The 26,660-nt window shown below is 38.1% G+C and overlaps 1 protein-coding gene across 1 annotated transcript in view; it reads right to left on the bottom strand.

Annotated features, from left to right (window-relative positions):
- LOC109083500 (N-acetyl-beta-glucosaminyl-glycoprotein 4-beta-N-acetylgalactosaminyltransferase 1-like) overlaps window positions 1-26,660 on the bottom strand; it is a 132,010-nt gene that overhangs the window by 88,563 nt on the left and 16,787 nt on the right. The window contains exon 3 of the mRNA XM_042760659.1: window positions 18,108-18,220. Coding sequence (XP_042616593.1) covers window positions 18,108-18,220 — 113 coding nt within the window. The remainder of the gene's footprint in view (window positions 1-18,107; window positions 18,221-26,660) is intronic.

Raw genomic sequence — 26,660 nt, 5'->3', positions numbered from 1 at the left:
ACCAGGATCTAAATAAAGTTCCAGGTAAAAAAAATGCCCCTCAGAAAGTCCCTGCTGGCGAGGTAGTACTTTTAGGAGCTCAGTGCTCATGTTTACCGACGAGAGCTAGTCCTTCTGACATTTGCCTCTGGCTCTGATGTCTCATTAGTGGTTAAACATAAAATATAATTTGTTTTGGGTAAATATAACAGGTAATCTTTGGTCTTTATTCAATTAATCTATTAATATGTTAAAATGAAAATAAAAAGAGGCAATAAAAAGAGGCAATACTATTTGATATAATATTTTGTTTCATTGTAAATAAACAGTGAGGAAAATTGCAGTAGCCAAGGTGAGCTGACTGATGTTATGAAGTAAACTGCTGTTTGCATAATTACTGGACTTGCGTTGTCCCATCTGTGGGAGATCACACTCCCAAGTCGAACTTGCAAAGTCTGAACTACCGAGGATGCAAGTCTGAAATTTCCGTACTTTGTATTGAGAAACGTGCACAGACCTACGTCACCAAACTATTTGCCTAATCTTCACGGTACTTTTCACGTTTCCTCAAAAGAAACAATCTTTGGCTTGCCTTCTTACAGATATAGTCTGTGTACTCAATAAAATTTAAACTACAATCTAGGATAATCCCTATTAACTATTTACAATCTCAACATGTCAGCCCCCAATTATGATGACATGTAGGTTGCCCTTCCCTAGAACTGACAAAAAGTTCCTTGGTTTTAAAAGCATTTAATGATAGAGGACTCTCCTCGCACCATGCCACCAGGAGGTCTATATGCTCAAAATAAGCCCTATCTAAATCCCCCTTTCCTCTGGCCATAAGACCAACCATAGCCATATCATCGGCATACTTAAAATAAACTAAAATTACTTTTACAAATCTGCATTTTTTTTATATACATAGAAAACAATGCAGGTGATAACACACAGCCTTGGGGGACTCCAGTGTTCAGAATAACCTCATCAGACATGGTACCCTGTACAGAGACTCTTTGAGGACAGTCAGCCAAGAAGTCCTTGATCCATAATACAAGGTGCCCATTGGTATCCAGTTATTCAGCCAGGATGCTGAATGTGCTTGCTAATCACATGCAGCAGAGTTAACGTAGCATCCTTAGTGCCTCACTGTGCCTTATAAGCAAACTGCAGTCGGTCAGACAAATGGGTATTTGGCAGACACCCTAACACAACCCTTTCCATGCATTTACACAGCATGCTGGTGAGGGCAATAGGTCTGAAGTCATTAGGTGATACAGGGTTGAAGTTTTTAGGCACAGTGATAATTGTGGTTCTCTTCCAAGAAAGTGGGACGGTGTGTGTGTCAAGCAAGATCTGAAATAGTCTAGTAAAAACACCTTTAAGTTGGTAAATGCACCCTGCTATGGCCCTCTCTCTAAGACCATCTAAGACCAGGTGCTTTATGAGGGTGTACCCTAGCAAGACAACCAGCTCCTCTGTAAGAGTGATGGTATTCCAGACATGGCTACACACTTGTCAGCCCTAACTGCATGTGTGGTTTTGTCAAACCTACTATAAAACTGATTTAATTCATTTGCAAATGATCCAATATTTGTGGGTAGGCAATGTTGATTCTGGGTCTCTCTACCCATCATATAATTTAGACTGCTCAATGCTTGAAGAGCATCCCCAGTGACAAACTGTCTCTCCATTTTATCTCTATATTGCTGCCTGGACTTTCTAATAATCGCTCTAAGTTCTCATCTTTTGTCTTTAAAAAGCACCATATTACATTGAGCAAAAGCAGCCCTTTTCTCACTTAGATGTTTCTTCATTTCATGTGAAACCCAAACCTTGTTATTAGGAAATATTTTAACAGTTTTTGTTGGTACAACATTATTCTCACTGAAAATAATGTAAGATGTTATTGTTTTTGTTAATTCGTTTGCGCTTACACAGTTATCACAGAAAATGTCCCAGTTTGTATCATCAAAGCAGTCTCTCAGTCTCTCTTTACAGACCTCAGACCACAGTGTCACTTCTCTTACTGTAGGCTTCTCTTGTTTGAGTCTAGCTTTGTATGTGGGCAGCAGATGAGCGGGGCACTGCCTTATAAGCATTCGGTATGTTACCATAACACTGATCCAGAGTCCATGAAAGCCATGTGGGACAGTCTATATATTGTTGTAGCTTTGGTAAATGACTGGAAATTTTGCAGTTATTAAAATTCCCAAGTATGAAGACAGGCTGGTCCATAGAGCGCGAGAGTACTTTGTTGAAACTCTCACTTATCCTACCAGCAGCTTCCTCATATTTAGGTCCCAGTATATAAACCAGAATGATGGTAATCTGTCCAAATTCCTTTGGAAGATAGAACGGTCTAAATGATACAGAAAGCAACTGAGCTCCCGAGCTCGTGAATCAGTAGATTGTGTACACAAATTCAGTCACTGGTAAGTTACCTGACTCACTGCACTGCACATGACTATGTACAGCGTCAAAGGACAACATAGTAGAAATTCACCGCTTGAATTAAACAGACAAGACCAATCTCTTTTTGATATTATTTTTATTTTCTTTAAACACATCGTTCTGTTACATGTTCTTACAACATATCAGCTGAATATTAATTCTAAATGTTAAATAAATGTGTTCATTACCTGTCTAGCAATGTGTGTTTATATTGAAATATACTTAATTATGTTGAAAAAAATGGTTTGTCTTTTCAAATCTTCTATAGCAGTGCTTCCCAAACCTTTCCTGGAGGCCCCCCTGCCCTGCACCTTTTGTATCACTCCCTTATCTAACACACCTTACTCCACTCATCAGCTCGTTAATAGAGACTGCAAGAACTAAACTGGGTGTGTCTGATGTGCAGGGCAAGGGGTCCTCCAGGACAGGTTTGGGAACCACTGTTCTATAGCATGTCATTATATTTATTGAGTTGGCTTGTGTGATTTATGTTTTCCGCTTCAGACATGTGATGTTATTTCTGGTAAGGGAGCATAGTGAGTGTCGATGCTCCATAGTTTTTGCGGTGCATTGTGGGATTTTTCAGGGAGCGAACGTTCCAGTGCACTGGAAGGATTTCGCTGTTGAGACAGCCCTTAAAATAGCTGACTCCCTGATCAGTGCCGTGACTACTGAACAAGGGAGCTGATTGAAACGCACCCATAGTGTTTCTTATGTAAAGAAAATGCCGTACTTATTCAAACATCAGTTCTTTATTTACCCTTGCATTGCAAATGAGCAGAGATCCATATCCTGACTGTGCACAGCACATCATTCTAAATTGAAGTGGGGGTGGAGTTACGAGGTTTTGCAGACAGTTTGAGGATCCAATGGAGTTACAACGTTTCATCACAAGTTCTTTTGAATGCTTTTCATTGGTTAAATATTTGTAAAACCAACAAACAGACATAACGATGACCAATCGCACTGATATAAAATAATAATAACGAAATATAATAGAGATAGGAAATTATGACAATTTTCCACAGCACACATGACAACACCTGTAATGACCAGCTGGCCCCCATTCTTCACATAGATCTTCAACAGATCACTGGAGCTGTGCAAAGTCCCTTCCTGCTTCAAACGGTCCACTATCATCCCCATCCTAAAGATAACCAAAATTACAGGACTAAATGATTACAGACTTGTGGCTTTAACATCTGTGGTTATGAAATCATTTGAAAGACTTGCTGGTCCACCTGAAGGACATCGCTGGACCCCCTGCAGTTTGTTTACCAAGCAAACAGGTCTCTGGATGATGCAGTCAACATGGGACTGTATTATATCCTACAACATCTGGACAGACCAGCTCTGCCTTCAACAATATCATCCCTAACCTCCTCTTGTCCAAATTAACTCAGCTCTCTGTGCCAACATCCATCTGTCAGTGGATCACCAGCTTCCAGACAGACAGGCAGCAGCTAGTGAGCACCATCAGCACTGCTGCCCCCAGGGATGTGTTCTCTCCCCACTGCTCTTCTTCCTGTACACCAAAGACTGCACCTCTAAAGACCCCTCTGTTAAGCTCCTGAAGTATGCAGATAACACCACACTTATCAGCCTCATCCAGAACAGAGACAAGTCTGCTTACTGAAAGGAGGTTTAAAAAACTGTCTGTCTGGTGCAGTAATAACAATCTGGAGCTGAACATGCTCAAAACAGTGGAGATGATAGTGGACTTCAGAAGGAATGCCCCTGCACTCCCCCCATTCACCATCATGAACAGCACTGTAACAACTTCAGTCCCTGAAGTGGGAGTTCCACATAGACTCCTATGTCAAGAAGGCCCAGCAGAGGCTGTACTTCCTTCACCAGCTGAGGAAGTTCAACCTGCCACAGGAGCTGCTGATACAGTTCTACTCTGCAGTCACTGAATCCGTCTGGTTCAGCTCAGCTTCCAAATCCAACGTTAGAAGATTGCAGCCGATAGCTTGGACTGCTGAGTGAATCACTGGTACAAACCTCCCCACTCTCCACTCTTCCAGAACTGCACTCATCCAGAGTGAGTAAAAGAGCTGGCAAAATCATTCTGGACCGGCACTTCCTCTTTGATCTGTTGCCGTCTGGTCGACGCTAGAAGCACTGAGCACCAGAACGGCCAGGCATAAGAATAATTTCTTCCCTCAAGCAATTCATCTCATGAACAGTTAACTTGGCAATAAACGTGTAATACACAACATTATTTTTTGTTTTTTTTTTTTATTACTTTTTTTAATATTTATTTTTAGTTTTATTTTTTTATTATTATTTTTTATTCACAGATAACATATAATGTCTACTTGAATATTGTGTATTTTTTTAAAATATTTTTTTGTATATTGTTATTTCCTATTTACTTATCCTATTTTCACTGTCATTCTGTTTGTGCTGTGGAAGCTTCTGTCACCAAAACAAATTCCTTGTATGTGTAAACATAAAGCTCTTTCTGATTCCGATTCTGAATAATCAAATGTAAAAATAATCACTGCATATTCTGTATTGTATGTTTTCATTACAAATAAACTGGTTATTGTTAAAGCTACATAAATTGTTTAGTCAGGAGCAGTGAGTGATTCCTTCTTTTCTTTTATTGTTTGATTAATATTAATGACACAGATGGCAGCAGGTTTATAATGCAGAGATCTAATATATTGTTACACATCAGATGTTTTTCCCCAAGCATTCACTTACTGTAAGACATTACCAAATACACACCAAGACAGATATTTTGAAATACTGTAATTCTGTGTGTATCTGACCATTCATCCGGGATCACATGCTGTCTGAGAGAGGCATCTTTATTTGCGTGCTTCAGGTGTGTGTCAGTCAGTGAGAGTAACACATCGAGAAGGTTTTTGTAGCTTATTATGCTTAATAATTATTTCAACATCAAGCATGTTCCACACTTTATGTTTTCATTATGTATGTTCTTTTTGTAAAAAAAAAACAAAACATCAGACGGAAGAGCTTCCAATGGACATTCACAACATTATTATTAATATATACAAAAGAGTTCTTTATTTAGGCTACAATAAAAAGTACAATATGTATTATAGGCCTATACATTTTTTTAAACATCTAGCCCATTCTTTTTTTTTTCTCAACGATGCACACTCATTCAAAGCGTCACGCTTCATGTCAGATAGGAAATTGATGAAAACCGAAGCATCAACATCATGATCAGCTTCCAAATTTTTCTGACACGTAGCAGTCGCTATTTTCTTGCCTTTTCCAGCACTGAAATGATTTTCACTCATGTGGATTGAAATTAAGGTCTGTTTGCACTTTCCAATGGTAGAAAAGAAGTTTCTGAACCAAAATATATGAAAATCAGCAGGTGTTTCTGTGCCAAGAGACAACTGAAATCAATGTTTAGGAAGCCAAACTGTGGAATTTTTTATTTATTTATTTTTAATTTTTGTGCAAAATAATAAAGAATAGTATCAATAAAGTTAGTTTGAATATTTGTAATGTTGTAAATGAAAATCTTTTATCTCAAATACCTTGATTTAATCTATCATTTACAGCAATAAACACAGTTTACCTATTTTCATAATTTTTATGGCTATATGACTACTTTGACGCTCTTAAGATTATATGACTGAAAGCCAGGTTTTCACAGGCGGGTCACAAATTAATACATTTATTCAGCATGGATGCATTAAATTGATCAAAAGCAAGAGTAAAGACCAGGCCCGTCACTACTGGGGAGAAAGGAGGTGACTATTATGCGGGCCTGCGGCTGTGGGGCGGGGTCTGGGGAGGGCCCTGTGATTTCAACTGACTGACCAAGGACAACATGCAAAACAGTCTTAACAGTTGATGGTCCCCGTTCCCCAACCTTTTAGTCTTGTTACACACTAACGCGTGTATGTGGTTTCTTACTTTATTGTGTCGGAACACTACTGATTGACAAGGGTAGGCTTTGGGTATGTTAATGTTACACGGTGGCTTCCTGAAGTGAAATTGCATACATGAGAGTACAGTGTCATATGCTCCTTCCTCCCCAGATCTAATAAAGTAAGTGAGACTCCCCCACTCCCTGACAGCTCTCAACAGAAAGATACACTGTAGATAAGTGTAAAAAAAGGAAAAACTATTTATTCTTTTAGACTTCTTTTTCTTATGAATTATTTTTCTGTTTAAGAAATCAATTAAATGAAAATAATACGAAGAGTTTACAGTATTTGTGCTGTCTTTACAAATGCACACAATCACCTTCAACACATCAGTTGAAAAACCTTTCACTTGTGGATTAACAAATCCCTTATGAAACTTCAAAATGAGATCACATGCAATTTTTCAATTGGTAAACCCACAAATTCTCACCCTTTTTTCAAATGATCACCTTCAAACAATCACATTTGAAAACAACAAAATAAAAATAAACAATACACAATTAAATCTCACTTTAGAATGAGCACTTACAGGTCCTTCTCAAAAAATTAGCATATTGTGAAAAAGTTCATTATTTTCCATAATGTAATGATAAAAATTAAACTTTCATATATTTTAGATTCATTGCACACCATCTGAAATATTTCAGGTCTTTTTATTGTTTTAATACTGATGATTTTGGCATACAGCTCATGAAAAACCCAAAATTCCTATCTCAAAAAATTAGCATATTTCATCCGACCAATAAAAGAAAAGTGTTTTAACACAAAAAAAGTCAACCTTCAAATAATTGTGTTCAGTTATGCACTCAATACTTGGTCGGGAATCCTTTTGCAGAAATGACTGCTTCAATGCGGCGTGGCATGGAGGCAATCAGCCTGTGGCACTGCTGAGGTGTTATGGGGGCCCAGGATGCTTCGATAGCAGCCTTAAGCTCATCCAGAGTGTTGGGTCTTGCGTCTCTCAACTTTCTCTTCACAATATCCCACAGATTCTCTATGGGGTTCAGGTCAGGAGAGTTTGGCAGGCCAATTGAGCACAGTAATACCATGGTCAGTAAACCATTTACCAGTGGTTTTGGCACTGTGAGCAGGTGCCAGGTCGTGCTGAAAAACAAAATCTTCATCTCCATAAAGCTTTTCAGCAGATGGAAGCATGAAGTGCTCCAAAATCTCCTGATAGCTAGCTGCATTGACCCTGCCCTTGATAAAACACAGTGGACCAACATCAGCAGCTGACATGGCACCCCAGACCATCACTGACTGTGGGTACTTGACACTGGACTTCAGGCATTTTGGCATTTCCTTCTCACCAGTCTTCCTCCAGACTCTGTCACCTTGATTTCCGAATGACATGCAAAATTTGCTTTCATCCGAAAAAAGTACTTTGGACCACTGAGCAACAGTCCAGTGCTGCTTCTCTGTAGCCCAGGTCAGGCGCTTCTGCCGCTGTTTCTGGTTCAAAAGCACACGCCTGTGCACGGTGGCTCTGGATGTTTCTACTCCAGACTCAGTCCACTGCTTCCGCAGGTCCCCCAAGGTCTGGAATTGGTCCTTCTCCCCACAATCTTCCTCAGGGTCCGTTCACCTCTTCTCGTTGTGCAGTGTTTTTTTGCCACACTTTTTCCTTCCCACAGACTTCCCACTGAGGTGCCTTGATACAGCACTCTGGGAACAGCCTATTCGTTCAGAAATTTCTTTCTGTGTCTTACCCTCTCGCTTGAGGGTGTCAATGATGGCCTTCTGGACAGCAGTCAGATCGGCAGTCTTACCCATGATTGCTGTTTTGAGTAATGAACCAGGATGGGAGTTTTTAAAAGCCTCAGGAATCTTTTGCAGGTGTTTAGAGTTAATTAGTTGATTCAGATGATTAGGTTAATAGCTCGTTTAGAGAACCTTTTCATGATATGCTAATTTTTTGAGATAGGAATTTTGAGTTTTCATGAGCTGTATGCCAAAATCATCAGTATTAAAACAATAAAAGACCTGAAATATTTCAGTTGTTGTGCAATGAATCTAAAATTTATGAAAGTTAAATTTTTATCATTACATTATGGAAAATAATGAACTTTTTCACAATATGCTAATTTTTTGAGAAGGACCTGTATATGAAATGTCCTATCAAAGGTTTACTCACAGTAACTTAAGTTCCGTAGTCCACTTGAATTATCACAGTTCCCTGTTTATCAGTTCAGTCACTGAGTAAAAAGGAAAAAAATGAGAAAAATACCAGTTCGTAGAACGATGAATGAGAGTGCATTGTCTGGACGTAGGGTGCATTGAAATAAACTAAAGATTACAGTTTAAGTTAAAAAATTCACTCAATCTTGTAAAAAAATATCCCAAAGATAAACGGTCTTAATTACACGTGCACAGTCTTGTTGAAATGTTAGCTCTTGGTGCTGCATTTCAATCAAAACACGAAAAGTGCAAAATCCAGCAAAAACACATACAAGTCTCTTGATGACAAAAATCAAGGAGGGTTTCACTCTAAGCGTACTCACAATTTCCGTGGCCTTCACAATATGTAACTGCGTCACTCTTACAGCCACCACACATCACGAGAAAAACTTGAAAAAAAAAACTATTTTCTTTTAGGAACTGCAGGTCACTGTCCACACCTTCACTTAGTGCTGTTGTCTTTTATTCGACTTAAGCCTCGATAATCTTCCGTTGAAGTAACTTTATCGAACGAGCTTCTCGAACACAACAACTGTGTGCGACACACTCATATGCCGCGCTCTTCTTCGTTTCCTCCTGCTGCACTTACAGCATGCGCAAAAAACGGACCACTCGCCAAAATAAAAGTATCCCAAAAATAAACTCCTTTCAAAATAATATACCCGTTACACATGTGTTTTTAAGCCTTGCCAATTTAAACATTCAAAAGATTTTGAAGCATTCAAGCACAAGAAAACATGAAAAAACTCAACTGGGTGCAAACAATGAATTGAGTTCTCTTTTGTATCTTCTTGCACTTGAACAAATGAATATACCTCGCCTATTTAAACATTCAAGAGCAAAAAGATGCGAAAGAACTTAATTCAGCACCTGCGCACTGTGTTTTGTGCGCACAGTGCACACACAGAAAGCCGCATCTCACAGCTTATGAACACCGAACTGAGTTTTGCATCTTCTTGTGCTTGAACGGACAAATGCATACAAAATTATGTCGAAACACCCGTCTTGGCGAGTATCCTCAAAAAAACTGTCAGTTATGTCATAAGTGAACGTAAACAGTTGAGAAAGAAATCGGATGTGTATCATTATGTTGGATCCATGCACTGTGTCTGAAAGTGACTGCACTTAATTTACCAGCTGCTGACGGTGTCCTTAATGTTAATCCAAGAAAAAAAGAGAGAAAATCACTCACTGATCTTGACAGAATTGCTTTTGTAGTCTCAACAAGAATTAATCTGTATTTAGTTTATACAATGAAGACATGCAATGCTGTTTTTACATTTGATTATTCGATTTCTGTACTTGAACACCTACAAACTTAAAAAAACAACAACAAAAAAACAACTTAAAACATTGTTTAATTTGTATCTTTGTTCTATTTATTTGTGCTATTCACACTAGTTCAAACAAAGCCCATGGGTACAACCTGCACCGAGGCCCTGCAGACCCCAGCTATGGCCCTGGTAAAGACATAATGTTACAAAGTTACAAAAGATTTCTATTTCAAAGAATCCTGAAAATCTATCACAGCTTTTGCCAAAATATTAAGCAGCATTTCAAAATAATAAATGATAAATAGGAAAAATAATAAGAAATGTTTCTTGAGCACCAAATCAGCATATAAATGATGATTATATAATTATTTCTGAAGGATGTCACACTGAATACTGGAGAAATGGCTACTGAAAATGCAATAAATTAGATTTTAAAATATATGAGTTTAAAATAAATTGTGATAATATTTTACTATATTGCATATAATAAATGCAGCCAAGAGACCCCAAACCTTTGAATGGTAGTGTATGTACTATGCAATGATAACCGCACCCTGGAAAGGATTGTGAAACAAAACCCATTCAAAAATGTGGGGGAGATTCACAAAGAGTGGACTGCAGCTGGAGTTAGTGCTTTAAGAACCACTACGCACAGACGTATGCAAGACATGGGTTTCAGCTGTCGCATTCTTTGTGTCAAGCCACTCTTGAACAGCAGACAGTGTCAGAAGCATCTCGCTTCAAAAAGGACTGGACTGCTGCTGAGTGGTCCAAAGTTATGTTCTCTGATGAAAGTAAATTTTGCATTTCCTTTGGAAATCAGGGTCCCAGAGTCTGGAGGAAGAGAGGAGAGGCACACAATCCACGTTGCTTGAGGTCCAGTGTAAAGTTTCCACAGTCAGTGATGGTTTGGGGTGCCATGTCATCTGCTGGTGTTGGTCCACTGTGTTTTCTGAGGTCCAAGGTCAATGCAACCATATACCAGGAAGTTTTAAAGCACTTCATGCTTCCTGCTGCTGACCAACTTTATGGAGATGCAGATTTCATTTTCCAACAGGACTTGGCACCTGCACACAGTGCCAAAGGTACCAGTACCTGGTTTAAGGACCATGGTTTCCCTGTTCTTAATTGGCCAGCAAACTCGCCTGACCTTAACCCCATAGAAAATCTATGGGGTATTGTGAAGAGGAAGATGCGATATGCCAGACCCAAGAATGCAGAAGAGCTGAAGGCAACTATCAGAGCAACCTGGGCTCTCATAACACATGAGCAGTGCCACAGACTGATCGACTCCATGCCACGCCGCATTGCTGCAGTAATTCAGGCAAAAGGAGCCCCAACTAAGTATTGAGTGCTGTACATGCTCATACTTTTCATGTTCATACTTTTCAGTTGGCCAAGATTTCTAAAAATCCTTTCTTTGTATTGGTCTTAAGTAATATTCTAATTTTCTTAGACTTATGGTCAGCTATACTCATGTAATAACCTCTCCCTTCTAAGTATGACCTGAAACATCGGAAGACCATCCCAGAAAGCCCAACCCAATTTTCCAGTCTTTCTAGAATTATGTTGTGATTGACAGTGTCAAACACAGCGCTTAGATCTTGTTGTACCAGCACTAATATTTTGCCAAAATCGGCATTTAAGCAAATATCATTTATTATCTTTTCTAGTGCTGTGTCTGTGCTGTGATGCGGTTAGAAACCAGAATGAAAATTGACTAGGTATCCATTTGAGTTTAAGAAGTTGTTCAGCTGATTGAAAACAACTAGAGATGCACAGATCGATCGGCCAGGGATCGGAATCGGACGATTTTCTACATTATCGGCCCTGATCGGTGATCAGCTGATCAGTCTCACGTCTTTCCAATTTTGAGCCAATCCATCTACATGCGGCTGTGAAAAAAACTTCCAAGCCAACGACATGTTTGCATGCGGCTGTGAACGCGAGTGTGGCTGTGACGTCAACGTCTTGTCTGCACTCGCGCTCACAGCCGCATGCAAACATGTCGTTGGCTTGGAAGTTTTTTTACTGTGAGTGAAGAAGACACAAAGTTTGCTATTTGTGTAACTTGTAAGGCTAAAATAAACCGCGGGGGAACCACTTGCCATTAATGCTCAAGTAGCATTTTGCCTATACATATGCTGGCAACATTTTTTCTTACCCACTTACTGCACTATTATTATTTGGAAGAGTATTGTACACTTCAGTTTTGTTCATTCATAGGATCTTTTGACTTTTGTAAGACAAGTGAAAAAGAGAAAAAGTTCCAAGTTGTTTTGTTTTATAAAGCAACTAATTTTCAGTTAATTGTTTAGGTTTTATTTTGTATATATTTTGTTATATGAATATCTGAACATACAAAAATATCCAAAGAAAGAGCAGGGTATCTGCTTGTAAATAAAAACATTTTATTCTAGCTTCATGCATTATTTTTTAAACATTTTAATGTGGGTAATTTTCATTAAAAAAAAGAAAGAAAGAACGAAATAACATTTTGAACAAAAAGCTGAAAAAAGACTATGAATTGGATTCAGAATGATAATCAAAACGTTGATCAACACCCCAAAGCTTGACCGTAATTATTACCTCTTCATCGGTAGACATTTTATTCCATAACGGTACTGTTTTGATGCTGTTTCATGTCAGATGATCGTGTAACATGTGTTAGTATCTGTTGTTTCTTTTTCATCTTCACTTGTGTTTTTTGGAAATTCTGTACAGAAGATGTACAGAAGATGTGTACTAGCGCCCTCTAAGATAAAAGAAGATAAATAGATAAAGTACAATTAAAATAGAATAGAAAAGGGTCAGAGGGTCAAAAAAAGATGGAACATATTGTGTTTTTAGTCGTTTCTTGAAGATGGCTAAGGACTCAGCTGCTCAGATTGAGTTGGGCAGGTCATTCCACCAGGAGGGAACAGTTAATGAAAAAGTCAGTGAAAGTGATTTTGTGCCTCTTTGAGATCGCACAATAATGTGTCATTCACTTGCAGAATGCAAGCTTCTAGAGGGCACATAACTCTAAAGTAATGAATTTAGGTAAAGGGGTGCAGAAGCAGTGGTGGTTTTGTAGGCAAACATTTATACCTTGAATTTTATGTGAGCAGCTACTGGTAGTCAGTGCAAACTGATGAATAGAGGTGTGACATGCATTCTTTTCGGCTGATTAAAGATTAATCTTACAGGGGCATTTTGGATTAACTGTAGAGGTTTCATAGAAGTGGCTAGAAGACCTGCCAAGAGATCATTGCAATATTCCAGCCTGGATAGAACAAGAGCTTGAACAAGGGGTTGTGTTGCATGTTCTGAAAGAAAGGGCCTGTTCTTCCTAATGTTGTATAAAGGAAATCTGCAGGACCGGGCAGTTTTAGCAATGTGGTCTGAGAAATTAAGCTTATCATCAATCACAACTCCAAGGTTTCTCGTTCAAGTGTTTTTGCAATGAAAGGTAGAAGGAACTACAGAACCTGTAGTTCTCTAAAAGAGTTGGGTTAAGAGTGGGTTTCTTAAGAAGTGGGGTTATATGAGCCTGTTTAAATGTTGAGGGAAAAACACCAGTGTGAAGGGATGTGTTAACGATGTGAGTGAGTGCAGGTACAACGGCATGAGAAATGGCTTGAAGGAGATGAAATAGGATTAAGCGGACAAGTAGTAGGATGATTGGCAAGGATAAGTTTAGAGACTTCTGCCTTCACTAGAGACTGGATGAAAACGAGTGTTTGTTTGCTGGAAAGATGTGTTTGACAGTTTGTGGTGTGGCAAACTGCACTGAGGTTTGTAATTTTATTAATGAAGAATGTGGCAAAGTCATCAGCTGTTAGAGCAGATGAAGGAGGGGGAGGGGGAGGAGGAGGGCAAAGAAGGGAGGAAAATGTTTTAAAGAGCATGTGAGAGTTAGGTGAATTGTAAATGTTGTGATAGTATCTCCTTTTAGCAGTGGAGAAGTTAGCAGAGAATGAAGAGAGGAGTGATTGATATACATTAAGGTCAGTAGGATTTTGTTATTTGCGCCATACTCTTTCTGCAGCTCTGAGCTTAGAACGATGCTCATGGAGAACATCAGATAGTCAAGGGGCAGAAGAGGTGGTATGAGCTGGACTGGAAGACAAGGGGCAGACAGTGTCTAAACAAGACGTAAGAGTGGAGCAGAAAGTTTCAGTAGCACTGTTAACATCAAGCGATGATAACTGTTTAGGGGAGGGAAGTAAAGATGAAACTATAGCAGATAGCCGGGAGGGTGAGAGTGAGCATAGGTTACATCGAAAAATGACATGTGGAGGGGTATGTGTTGTGTCAGGAACCATGTTGAGGTTAAGAGTGAGAAGGAAGTGATCCGAGGTGTGCAGTGAAGTAACCAGTACATGATCAGTGGAGCAGTGTTGTGTGTAAATAAGGTCCAGTTAGTTGGCTGATTTGTGAGTAGCTATAGTTAACACTCGCATGAGATCAAAAGAGGCAATCAGAGTGTGGAAGTCTGCAACCTGAGGTTTATCTAGGTTGATGTTGAAGTCTCCAAGCATAACTAGGGAAGTACCATCCTCAGGAAAGTTTGAGAGCAGCACATCTAATTCTTCCACAAAGTTACCTAGTCGCCCTGGGGGTCAATAAACAACTATAAAATAGATTTTAAGAGGGCGGGTAATAGTGGCTGAATGTAGGGCTGGGTGATATATCGCATGCAATTGTCACGCGCATATCGTCAGTAAAGCCGGTTCCTTGATTACCGCTAAATCGCCATCACCTGCTTTCAAATGGAGAGGCATTTAATTGACAGAGCCGTAGTTCACTGACAAGCTACGCAATATCGCATTCATTATCGAAGGCGATTCATCTGTGATAATGAACACGATATTGCGTAGCTTGTCAGTGATCTAGGGCTCTGTATATTAAAAGCTGCTCCATTTGAAAGCAGGTGATGGTGATTTAGCGGTAATCAGGGAACCGGCTTTACTGACGAAATGCACGTGACAATCACATGCGATATAGCGCCCATCCCTAGCTAAATGTGATTCAAAGGAGTGTTGATACTCAGAAATGGTAAAGGATTAAATTTCCTATCATTAGAGATAAGCAGACCAGTACCCCCACCTCTTCCAGTCAGATGGGGGGAGTGGGAAAAAGAGAAATTATTGGAGAGTGCTGCAGGTGTAGCATTTTCCTCAGGTTATGCCTTCATATCACCCTCAGGGAGCTCAAAGGTACAATGATTTGAGTTTTCACAGTAGAAATGATCTTTCACTGAGCTTCTGGGACAAGCATTCTGCTGAGGCTGCTTCTGGTGTTGTTTTGAAATAATGCCCAAAGGCTGTGCCAAAAAAAAATATATATATATTACAGATATATCTCGAGACATCTCTTACACCCTAAAATTCCTCTTCAGGGCTCTGGCAAACCCCAAGACATAACTTAGATTCATCTCTTTTTGTGTTATTCCATTGGGGTCAGCGAGGTCTGCTGCGGGAGCTTTTCTAAGTGGGATTTCTGTAAGCTTGTCAACAAAAGTTCTACTAAGCCTGTCTGGATCAAACTCTAACCCCTTATACCACTAGAACGTGGAGAAAGAGGACCGCAAAGACCCATCAGGCACTGAGATTACCAGCTACAGGTCTGCAGAAACCAATTAAGGCTCGTCCTGTGGTGGGTTCAGGCTGACTTTAACAAATGTGCTAAAACGTTTTTGTGCACCAAAAAGGAAATAACTTTCAAAAAGCTGCAAATGACACAATGCTCAAGATAAGTAAATATACTACGGTCAAAATCAACAGTTCAAAAAAAAAGGGCTAGACTTATTTGTGGCCCCAAGCAGAGCAGTACACAGCAAGGGCTGGGATTAATCATGGTTAAAAAATCAATCATAGGTGCAGAAGACTAATTTTTCGAGAGAGGACAAAGCATTATAAACTACAGAAAGACAAAAGGATCATACAGGACTACACAGTCCAAATCCCCACATACACTAACACATTTATTGCTACCTCATTCTGTCTACATTTGTCTCGTTTTGAATGTTTTTCTTTTGAGTTTAAACAAATCACAAAAACCCAGCTCAATACTCAGGTTCAGTTGTTCAAGATATTTTCCACTGGTTTCTCCTTTGCTCCTCCCAAAATTAGTTTAGCAACTCTCTGTTTGTGACTGTTGCTATCCCAGCCATGTGTTCTTCTGGAGTGAACAGATCAGCTAATGGAGGCATCCAGATAAGCAGATTTAATTTCACCTACTGCTGCTGTGTACAATGTGCTTCACCCACATTTTCCTCATTGTAAGTCAGCCTAATTATATAAAGTCATATTTTAGGATACAGAGCTGCACTTCAGTATTGTGTTGGGAAATTACCAAGATAAAAATTTTAAAGGAATATTTCAACCCAAAATGACAATTTACTCACCCTCAGGTCATCCAACATGTAGATGAGATTGTTTCTTCACTGAAACAGATTTGGAGAAGTTTAGTACATCACCTGCTAACAAATGGATCCTCCGCAGTGAATGGGTGCCATCAAAATGAGAATCCAAACATCTGATAAAAACATCCACGATTAAATCACACGACTCCAGTCTAACAAATAAGGTCTTATGAAGTAAAATCTGCATGTTTGTAAGAAACAAATCCATCATAAAGGAGTTTTAACTTTAAACCATTTGTGTCTGGCAAAAAAAGGAGTCCATAATCCATAGTAATGCCTCGTCCAGTGAAAAAGTCCATCCCCTGTTGTCCTCTCATATCAGAATCCACCAACATTTGTTTAGAACTATGTTTGCTAATAAATTGTGACAATACATCTTTTTCACTGCAGAAAGCAATATTATGGATAGAGAATTTAAGCAAGAAGCAATGGTTTGAAGTTAAAGTCTTGATGATGGATTTGCTATTTAGACTCCTCTTAGACTAGAGCACTTAGACTCTTAGACTAGAGCACCCATTCACTGCAAAGGATCCACTGGTGAGCAAGTGATGTAATGCTAAATTTCTCCAAATCTGTTTAGATGAAGAAACAAACTCATTTACATATTGGATTGTCTGAGAATGAGTAAATTTTAAAACAATTTTCATTTTTGGGTGAATTATTCCTTTAAATGTATATTCCATTGACTTGCTGAAACTTTGTAGCTATTCTATGCCTTGCCTGACAAAGAAGCGCATGTTTGACATGACTAACACATGTAGTGCGTGTCAAAGCTACAGGGACAGACAGTTAGCTGACAGCAAGGAGACCAAGCTAAAAATCCTGCAGGAAAGCTCAAGTGTAGGAGATATATATATATATATATATATATATATATATCTATATAAACTTGCTATGTGTACTGCATTAGGCGAACCGAGACTTGTCATTTGCACTTACATATTGCTGCTCTTTTGTTAGCTTTGATTGCTTCTATTGTCCTCATTTGTAAGTCGCTTTGGATAAAAGCATCTGCTAAATGACTAAATGTAAATATAAATTCCTTACTTTATTAGCACAGTTCTTCTCTACGCTTTGACATATTTCCAACTGAAACAAGATGTCATGGTGGGGCATATTGAAGAGCTTGTTACGTTTAATCTATGAAGTATTTTTGAGACTACAGACTATATACAATAGATCTGACTATGTGAGACTATACACCTTTTTCTTGTCGTAAAAATGGGCGTGGCCATTTGTAAATTCTATGGGTCTGGCTTCCGGTCTCATCTGCGTCCACTCTGTCCAGCTATTTTTAGCTGAACAAAACAGTTCGTTTTGCTGCTTGATATTGAAAGTTGTTGTGTCTTATTATATTATTTTAATGTATTATCTTAATTATGAGCACACTGCTTTGTAGTGCAAACAGTTTTATCGTTTACTCCACGTTGTTATTCTTCTCGTTGTTTAGCTATAGCAGCTAATGAACCGGAAGTCTCACCCATAGGGTTACTTCCACGTTGAAGAAAAAGGTGGATAGTTTGAATTAATCTCTTTTCTTTGCATGACACATTGACATTACAGTACATAATGGCTCTTTTGGCATTATTCCTAATACTGTAAACATTCATTTCATGTGAGAGGCTCTCGGGAGCATGTATAAATGTCATGCTGTTTACATATTTACAAAAAAAAAATTTTTTGAATTAGTCAAAACCCTCATTTAGAAAGCATTTTATTTAAAGAGATATTGTGAACAGAGCAAATCCTGCTGGGTAGATGTAAAGCTCACTAAACAGTAGCATATCAATAACTAACCTAGCACACACCAACAAACACATCAAAGCCAAGTGTAACTACTCTCACCTTAATACTTGAAAGTGTGTTGATTATGGTATAAAACAGCTCACTCACCTCCAAGCCCTCCTCCTGACTGTCAGCAGCATCCTCATGCTCGAAGGGGATGAGAGAGGAGGGGAGGTGTTTCTTATGACTGGACCCCATCCCGTCTGCCTGCCTTTCCATATCTGTGGAAAGAAACACATTTTAGTGTTTAGAAAAAAATAACTGAGCAGTGTGTGCAATTTCATCAAGCATGAGAATAATCAGCCACTTATGCAAATTTTGTTCATGGATTTGTTTAAAAATGTTCAAGAATTGTTCAAAATTTTTAAATCATGTACAAAACATAAAAGAAAATATTAAAACATGGAGAAAATGGGAGGAAGAGACAAGTATGTGAAATCAGATGAAATATGGGTGAGAGAGAGCATGAAACAAAGAAGTCTAAAATAAAAGCACTGTACATATAAAACTCTCAGTCTTGAGGCTGTAAAGAAAAAGAAAGCAGATGAAAATTGGGAGACTGGATGCAATTTTATCATCCAAAGAGCAGGGTGCCTGTCCCACTACATCTGGCACTAACAAGCAGGGGCGTGTCTAGAGCATTTTAAATGGGGTGGCCAGTCTGGGGCACTGGCTGAAAAGAGGGTGGCTGGGGGTGGGGTGGGGTGGGGTGGGGGGTCAGCTCTTCTGCATTCTTGGGTATGTTATATTGCATTTTGTTTTTAATAATTAGTGAAGGTTTTGGTGATTTTTTATTGTTAATGAACACTCTTTGCAAGCTTTTTGTAGTCTATGATCCATTTAAAATGTAGAACTTTGTTTTTCAGCCACACACACACGTTGCAAAGTTTCGGGAATGACATCTGCATATTTATGTAGGATTCACTCTCGAAGCAGCAGTGATTGACACAATGATGACCAAAGCAATAGACGGGAGAAAATATGTGAAAATGGGCATTAAGACTATAACTTTAATTAACTATATTTAATTTATAGATCTAATACAGATGTAAACTGCTGTTTCTGTCAATGTTCCAGTGAAAAATACCACAAACCATACCATAAATAAATCCATGTAAGATTTTATATGGTCACATTATGTAATTATATATATAAATGTTTAATGTTTTTAAACGTTTATATATTACATAATTTTAACACCTAAATGTTTCAGAAGAGTATAGGGTACATGTGATATTTAAATCAGAAATCAAAGGATTGCTTTGTTGTGTTTATATGTATATAAAAAAAAAGTTATGTCGATTTTCTGAACCTGTTCTGCACGTTGTAGAGACGTCCAAGAAAATCCTTAGCCCGACGGTCAAATTTTGAACCTCATATCGACGATCAAGGGAGGTCGTAGTTTGACGTCCAGATATGTACCGGATTTGCACGTCGAGTAGATGTCCAGATATGGTCCAGACCGACCGACGCAATTTAGACTTGATCTGCACGTCGTATAGACGTCTCATGTTTGTTGGGTAGAGCACCCTCGCTAATTTTAGAAGAACCCTCAGTGATTATTTCTGTAAACCTGGTTAATACGCTTTTATTGCAAAACTATATACAAAAACAACAAAATACAAATGCACTTAATAAAAAAATTGAATAAATGCATATTTATAAGTTAAGCACTTAACTAAAATAAGTAGGCTATTAATAAAATAAATAACTAGTGAAGGCTGACTATAATCAGCTTGCTTCCATTTAATGAGATAAGCCTACTCCTCATCTGAATTATCTCCATCATCTGGTCTTCAGTGATGCAAGAACGTTTGAGCATATATGGCCACTTGATTTTGAGAGAGAGCGAGAGAGAGAGATGTGTTAATTTTTCTGCGTCTGTCTCTCTTTACAAACAATATATGAAGCTGAGTTTAGTTACTTAAAAACAGCGATTTTACCCCATCCTTGCTGAAAAATAATGTAGCGATTCAGTATCGATTAATAAAAGTCATGTGGCAGAGCTGACAACAAGATTATGAGCTTCTGAATGTTACTTTTTGCACAGCGCGATCTAAGGTCTGTGTGCCAGTGGTGTGTGTGTGTGAATGTAGAACGGTGATTAAACTGAACGGTTTTAATGCATAGGCCTTGTCACACACACACATACAGTGAAGTTCAGTACGGTCACGCTGTATATCTTTTATTCAAGAAACTTTTGAAAAGTTTAAAAAACAATTTATGAAAAAATCTTCAGAAACTATTTGCATGAAAATCAAATAGACCTATTGTATTTTTATCGTATCATTTAAAAATGTGTATGTACTGCAAAGAGATAATGCATTTTGTATGATAGAGAATGCATTAAAGAAGCGTTGGGGGGGGGGGGGGTTGGTTGGGGTTGTTGGCACAGTGGTTAATCAGAAAAATTAAAAATGGCACGTCATGCCGAAAAGGTTGCCGACCCCTGTCCTAAAGAATCATATGAATTTGTGGAAAACGGGCACCCGATGACCCCTTTAACAACACAAACAACTCCAATTGCTTGTGAATCAAAAGAGGATCAATCTAGGTCTCCACAATCAGCCCTCAAAGGTTAATGATGATGACTAACTATTTGTCCCACCAATTTTACCACCAATTTAAAGAGAGCAGCAGGTCTATCTGACAGTCACACAATAATATTTTATATTTTCTCATTTTATTTTCATCAAAAAAGCATATAAATATGTTGTATGCATCGGGGTCTTAGGAATCAAAAATTAAATACTCCCACAGAAATGAATGAGGCCTTTTAAATCTATATCTAGATCTGTTTGGCAAGAGTATCCATCTCCAACTAGAGAGTTCAATTCCAAACACATACTTCAAAAAATTCATTATATATTAGATCTTGCATGAGTGCATCACTCTCTGAATATTTACGATTTTTCAAATCAAACCAGCAAGAAAGTTTAGTGAAAACTTTTTCTTACAGACATAAGAGTCTGTGTGAATGAACACACTAGTTTCTAGTTTCTCTCTGCCATCATTAAATCCTCAAGAACACTCTTAGGATTCGGAGAGGCTTTGTCTTCTCCTGGAGAGCAGTGTTTAATCAAGGCAAACTACACCTGTGGAAAATCAGAACTGATCCTTGAGTCTCACCAGGAGGAGCCCACTTAACCAGAACCTGTCCCATTCCTCTAAACACACTTTAGACTGAGATGAACTACACAGACATAAGAGAGTGAGACCGACACAGATGCCAAAAATATTTCAGACCTGAAGGCATCTATTATGGCAAGAACAGCAATGATTAAAGGGATCATCGAATGCCCATTTCCACAAGTTGATATGATTCTTTAGGGTCTTAATGAAAAGTTTGTAACATAGTTTGGTTAAAATTTCTTAATGGTAGTGTAAAAAACACCTTTTTTACCCTGTCAAAAACAGCTCTTTTCAGAGCAAGCCATTTTGTAGCATTTTTCTTTAAATGTTAATGAACTCTGCTGACCCCGCCCCTCTCTAACGAGCTGCTCTCTGAGGGACTGTTTACTTTAGCCGCATTCATTGTGAAACTCACTAATTAGCACGTTATTAGGAAAGGCGATTTGCAAAGATTCATTAAAAAACCTTATACTCACTTCTTCTGTTGGTGAAGCTGGATCACGAATGATTTGCGCGAACATAGACGCATTTAAGTAGATCGGGGGCACATTAACTTCAAAAACAAATGTAATCCACTGCGTCTTCAGCAGCTCAGATGTCAGGAGTAAATGACGACTGCTATGTTCATTATTACATCCAACAACAGAACACCTCAATTGCTTAGGAGTCTTTCTTATCCACATCTGCTCCGGCGGTGAAACTCAGGGCGGGTCTATGGTAAGACGCCAATCCAGTCTGTGCTGAAACACTACTGTCAATCAAACTATCATGCGAAGGGCCTGTTTTTGTAATGTCACACAGACAGGCATCTGAGATCGACTCAATCTGAGAAAATGGTAAAGATTTTAGTAGATAAAAAAAATAATAAATAAATAAACACTGGGTGGATTTTTATCATTATAGGGTGGTTGTGTACACACACTGCCAACACACATTTCAGTTCAAACAACTTGTAAAATCTGAAGACTGACAGATGATTATAAAAGGCTTATGAGACTAATGCTAAAAAAAACCTGTTTCATGCATCTACAAAAATGTTAAACTGTGTGTTTATCCTCACTAAAGGATGAAAATTATAGGCATAAAATGCCATTTAAAATTTTAGAAACTTGTCATAAACTTCAGAATTTTCATTCTGGAAGTGAACTACTCCTTTAAAGGCAAATTTGTTTGATTTTCATTTTTGCTTTGTGTTTTAATGTTTTCATTCAAGCAGTTATTTTCACATTCATTCACACACACACACACACACACACACACACACACACACACACACACACACACACACACACACACACACACACATGCCTTATTGTAAAATGAACATTTATTTAGTTATGCAAAATATGTATTTTATATTTTTATATAATTAATGGAGAAACTGAAGCATAATTGAGGCACAAGCCAAACCACCTGAGATTCCTCTCGTCTATATCATCTGACAGAATATCTAATATCAGCAAGGCTGTTGAAGATAAGACATATAATAACACATATTTCACCTTGATCTATTTCATGCATCATCCTTGTCTCCTTACATGACTGTAACCAGGGCCTACATGGTAATTCCTTAATTTCCTGGTCATTTCACCCTTGCCCATTTGCACACTGATTCACAGAGGAACATAAAAATGCAGCATGTTGCCACCAATAATGCTCCATTTATCTGGACAGATGGCTGATGTGAAGGCTTGATTTGTCAAACAGGGGAAGGAAAATTTACCATCTTTTCACACAAAAAGACAAATGTAGGGAGTAAAGAAAAAAGAGTTTGAGGGACGTTTGTACTGATCTTAGTTTTGACCTTGAACACAAAACATTAATTTATTTATGTGACTGTAAAGTTGTTGATCTTTTTGTCTGTCTATGGAAGACAGTTCTCCTCAGAGTCTGTGAGCATGAGTTTGCCGTGATGAATTAAGCTGAATTAAAAATATCTGAAATGGAGAATTGCCATCAGCTGAACAGTTTGGTCTGAGGGGAAGCTTAAAATGCATCTGGTAAAGTTCTATTTGTTCAGATCGAGGGGCTTGGGAGTGGTGCTGCTATCTAAAGGGTAAAAGATTATCTACAGGACAGGAAACTAGACTGTGTGAAACTGAATTTTGGCAGGCATTTTATCTTCTGCATCATGAAACCCCCACACACAAGCAGTCGTCCTTCCCTGCACAGTGGGTTTTCAGAGTTGTGGCAGAAGAGCAATCAGCAGTGGTGTGAGCATTCATGCCTTCACGCTTGAATCTAACAAAACATCAATTCCACGCAAACGAAGACAAAAACATTACAAAATACGCATGGAAATGTTTTATGTATTTGGGGTTCTTATATACAACTATAACTATAAATATGTATATATTTGGGGATTTTTCTTAATAAAAAAAAGAAATTAATATTTTTATTCAGCAATGATGCAGTAAATTCATCAAAAGTGACAAAACATTTATAATGTTACAAAATATTTCTATTTCTAATAAATTCTGTTATTTTGAACTTTCTATTAAAGAAAGAATCCTGAAAAAAGGTAGCAGTTTTCACAAAAATATTAAGATGCACCACTGTTTTTAACATTATTAATAATAAAATGTTTCTTTGACACCAAATTAGTATTTTAAAAGGATAGTCCACCCCAAAATTAAAATTGTGTCATTAATCACTTACCCCCATGTTGTTCCAAACCCATAATGGAATGGAATGGAAATTATTTTATTTTAAACAGGGACAATGCACAAATAAACATTAAACTTGTTAAACAAGAGAATATGTCTTGGGCCAGGTTATAGCAACAATTGCTAATTTCCACCTGTAGTCCCTGGGCAGGTATGACAAATTTTAAAAAATAACAATTTTAAAATAGAAATTTCACAGAATTATGAATAAAATGATGTCCATTGAGATTACAGACAAACAAGTTTGCAAAAAACAGAACCAGGGAGGCCATCAACCCATTTACTCTCTGTCTCCTCTCTCTCCAGCAAACACACTTAAACAGTTCAGTAGCATGTTAAGCACACACACACACACACACACACACACAAAGGTATACTATCTCAAAGATGTGTGCAAACTTGCTTACTTGGCAACCAACTCTTTGTCAGGCATGAGAAAGTGTGAGAATCTGTGCACAAGATATGTTCCGTGGGAAGAGTATTCCACTGCCTCATGGCCACACTTTTCCTAATAAAAGTTTAGTTCGTCTTTGGAACACAATTTAAGATATTTTGGATGAAAACCGGGAGGCTTTTGACTGTCCCATTGACTGCCAAGTAACTTACACTGTCAAGGTCCAGAAAAGTATGAAAGACATCGTCAGAATAGTCCAACTGCCATCAGTGGTTCAACCATGTTATGAAGCGACGAGAATACTTTTTTATGCAAAGAAAACAAAAATAACTACTATATTCAACAATTTGTCTCCTCTGTGTCTCTCCACATCATCGTAGTGCCATTTTGGAGAATATCCGCTGAACGCAAGCAGCGTACACTCTTATGTGTCAGCTGCTCTGGACGGATGCAGTGTTTTCATTCAAATCAAAGTGTAAATACATGTAGAAAACGTAACCTTGTGTCGCGGCTGACACAGAATAGCGTATGCTGCTTGCGTTCAGCAGATATTCTCCAAAATGGCACTACGGTGATGCGTATTTTAAACCTTATAAAACTGTAAGACTGAACGCACAGACATTTTCCTAATTGAAACAATATACAAATCAATCAATAAATCACGTTTTAACGGAGTTAACCTCTCCAGTACTGCGTTTGTGTTTTTTGCCAATAATATCTTCACATGACTTTCTAAAGTACATTAGGGCAGCACTTTGAAGCTATATAAATACTCAACTAAAAAATGCCTGCTTCCAAAAATCCTAGATCTGTCACAGCAGTTCTACAGAAACTTCAAAGTTTCAGAATCAGCAAAATCTCAAATGTGGAGCTTTAAAAAGCCCTAACAGCTATGACAAAGAGGCTAGTCCAGATTTTAGGCTTCACTACACACAGGTAATTGAAAAGTTATCTATGTCTGCAGCCTATGCAGCAAGGCGTCCTGATGAATTACAGATTTGCCACAGCAAGAATTAAATTCTGCAATTTTACAAAAGAGTATCAGCAAGTGCAGAGGTCACCCTAAGATCCTCAAAGGCCCATTTCAATTAGGTCTACCTTGCATTAGTAAACGATTTAGATGTTTCAGCATAAACTGGCTTGTGCATTAATGAGACAGACTTTTATTAATGAACTGGAATTCAGCTAACTGTAGAATTAACACATATATGAACAAGTCAAATACTTCAATCTCTCTCATAAATCTCTATGTAAATGAATCCAATTTGACACTGTTATCTGGCCGATTTTCAAAGCTTCTACAATGAGTAAACAGTTGGATTTGGCTCCAAACAATAACCTTCATTACTGAGTGCAAATAACTGGAATTTGGGCAGATAATTGCTTTTTTTTTCTCCTACCACAGAGAATTTTCTGCACACGCTACTGATTAACTTTTCTTGTTTTTCCCCAAATGAAAGTCAATATAGCTTCATTGATGGCAGATCATGAGCTACTGAAGCAGAACAGACTTCCCACTAAAGCAGAATTTGTGGTTAAAAGCATTTTTTATGTACTTAGAGAGGGACTGATTTTGGCAAGAATGTCTTCAAAGATGCATTACAAAAAAATAATCCACAAGAGCAACATATGGACTTTATTTTGTATGTGGAGACACATAAGAGATATCAAATTTGGAGAATCGATTGCAGGTGACTGTACAGTAGAATACCCAGCTAGGGATGCAGAACAGATTCTTTCAGAAAGGTTTTGACACTTGCTGTCTGAGCTGAGATCAGTCTGTCTGATCTGTGTCTATTTGTTGAAGTGACAGCACACAGAACACCTACATCATGCCACCCACTCACATACAAGACAGGTCTTAAACAATACAGACTCTATAAAAAGATCAATATAGCTTAGTGCAGCAGGGTGCTATGTATGATTTAATGATTTGCTGTGTGTTTTATGCTGTCTCGAGGTGTGAAACAACTGACAAAAAATAAAGTCTGAAATGATTTATTCAAATTAAGTGTCAAATGTTCTTGTTATAATAAGTGGCATTTAACTGACATATTTATTTTCATACTAAAATCAGTGCTAAAGGAGTGATGTCAGGATATATTATAGGTCAGGGAAATATTCTGCTATCTGCCACTAAATGCAACAGTATGAATGCAGCCATACCTTATGAGCTACTAGTCAAGCCAAGTAAACATGAAAATAACAGAATCGATGCCAACTTCATCAAATATACGACAAATCCAAATTTTGCTGTAAAGCTGCTCTAAAAAGACAATAGTGTTGTTATTATTCAGCTCTAGACATTTCAGTGTTGATTCAGTTAAGTTCAATAATTGTGTAAAGTTCACCAATTATGAAACAAGTTCAATTCCACTATAAGCAGTTAGAAGTCAATCCTATTGTAATTCAGCTCAAGTCAGTCTGATACTGATTCAGTTCGGTATCAGAGCTGATGTTATAAAATTT

Source organism: Cyprinus carpio, chromosome A7 (genome assembly GCF_018340385.1).
Source record: "Cyprinus carpio isolate SPL01 chromosome A7, ASM1834038v1, whole genome shotgun sequence".
NCBI lineage: Eukaryota > Metazoa > Chordata > Actinopteri > Cypriniformes > Cyprinidae > Cyprinus > Cyprinus carpio.
Note: the sequence above shows the minus strand (reverse complement) of the source record. Positions and strands in the feature narration are given on the sequence as shown.